The sequence below is a fragment of the Macrobrachium nipponense genome, chromosome 4 (assembly GCF_015104395.2).
Source record: "Macrobrachium nipponense isolate FS-2020 chromosome 4, ASM1510439v2, whole genome shotgun sequence".
NCBI classification, from domain to species: domain Eukaryota; kingdom Metazoa; phylum Arthropoda; class Malacostraca; order Decapoda; family Palaemonidae; genus Macrobrachium; species Macrobrachium nipponense.
The window spans coordinates 64,827,274-64,828,504 of record NC_061100.1 but is presented as its reverse complement, the minus strand read 5'-3'; the positions used below and the strand labels follow the sequence as shown (position 1 = coordinate 64,828,504).

The window sequence follows — 1,231 nt, the reverse complement described above, 5'->3', positions numbered from 1 at the left end:
GTAACAACTATCAACCACTATTGTCGTTTTGATCCCTTGTGTTGAACCTTCAGTATAAGAGGAATTGTCATCTTCACCTTTCAGAACATCAGGTATATTTTCCTCACTAGAGTAAAAAAACTGGACTAGCTCTTTATGTACCGAATCATCCGATTTATAATACATATGTACATCAGCCACGGTTTTGTTAACAGTAACACATTTGGACTACTATTGACATCAATATTTTTATCTTCTAAATCATAACAGGACATATTACGGGTAACACTGAAAGGTCTTTAGTTCCATATTCAAGTTAGTAACCAATTCCATTGTATCCTGCTCCCTATTCGTAACAGTATCCTCAATAACGTTTCCATTTTCATTTTCCTTTTGGCTTAATATCTCGACATTTCCACTAGAAGAGTCCTTCTGTCGATCTTCCTCCTGGTGATCTTCTTCCTGACGATCTTCCTCCTGACGATCTTCTTCCTGACGATCTTCCTCCTGACGATGTTCCTCCTGTCGATCTTCCTCCTGTCGATCTTCCTCCTGACGATCTTCTTCCTGACGATCTTCCTCCTGACGATCTTCTTCCTGACGATCTTCCTCCTGACGATCTTCCTCCTGTCGATCTTCCTCCTGACCATCTCCCTCCATTCGATCCTCCTGGCCTTGTCTTCTCACTTCTTTATTCTCCACTTGTTCCTCTACCGAGACTTGCGTTTGAACCTTATTCCCTTGTACTGTCGGCCAAACAACTGGTGGCAGAGTTTCATAATTTTTCGTTCGCCTGCCTGACGCACGATTCATGCCGTATTTATCTATTTTTCTTTTATAAGATGGAAGAAATCCTATGTAATGACATTAAAAACAGTCACTGATATCTTTAGAACATCATGTTATGTTATTGTGTAAAACTATTTTCCATATAGCAAAATTGATGTGAACGAAACGAAGTGATAAAAAACGTCATATAACAACCACTGATATACATTACCAAATAGATAGGAGAAACCTATCACTTGTAGCATCGCATAAACATAGTCCTTACATTATTATCTCAATATTAAGTTGAAGATAGTTTAACGATTCCCTTTGTTAAATTTTACAGAAAACATTGGAAACTCAGAAAATGCTATAAAATTTTTAAAAAAGAAAAAATATGATAGCAGTGTGAACCAATGCGACCTCACTATTGCTTTTGATATATTTATGTGTACAGGAATCTAAGGTCAATGTGTCATTTACC

The 1,231-nt window shown here is 37.4% G+C and overlaps 1 protein-coding gene across 1 annotated transcript; it reads right to left on the bottom strand.

Moving 5' to 3' along the window:
- Positions 1-255: 255 nt before the first annotated feature.
- LOC135211382 (glutamic acid-rich protein-like) lies at positions 256-792 on the bottom strand. Its single transcript, XM_064244695.1, has one exon. It carries the CDS (start codon positions 790-792, stop codon positions 256-258), a length of 537 nt encoding a protein of 178 aa, XP_064100765.1.
- Positions 793-1,231: the final 439 nt, after the last annotated feature.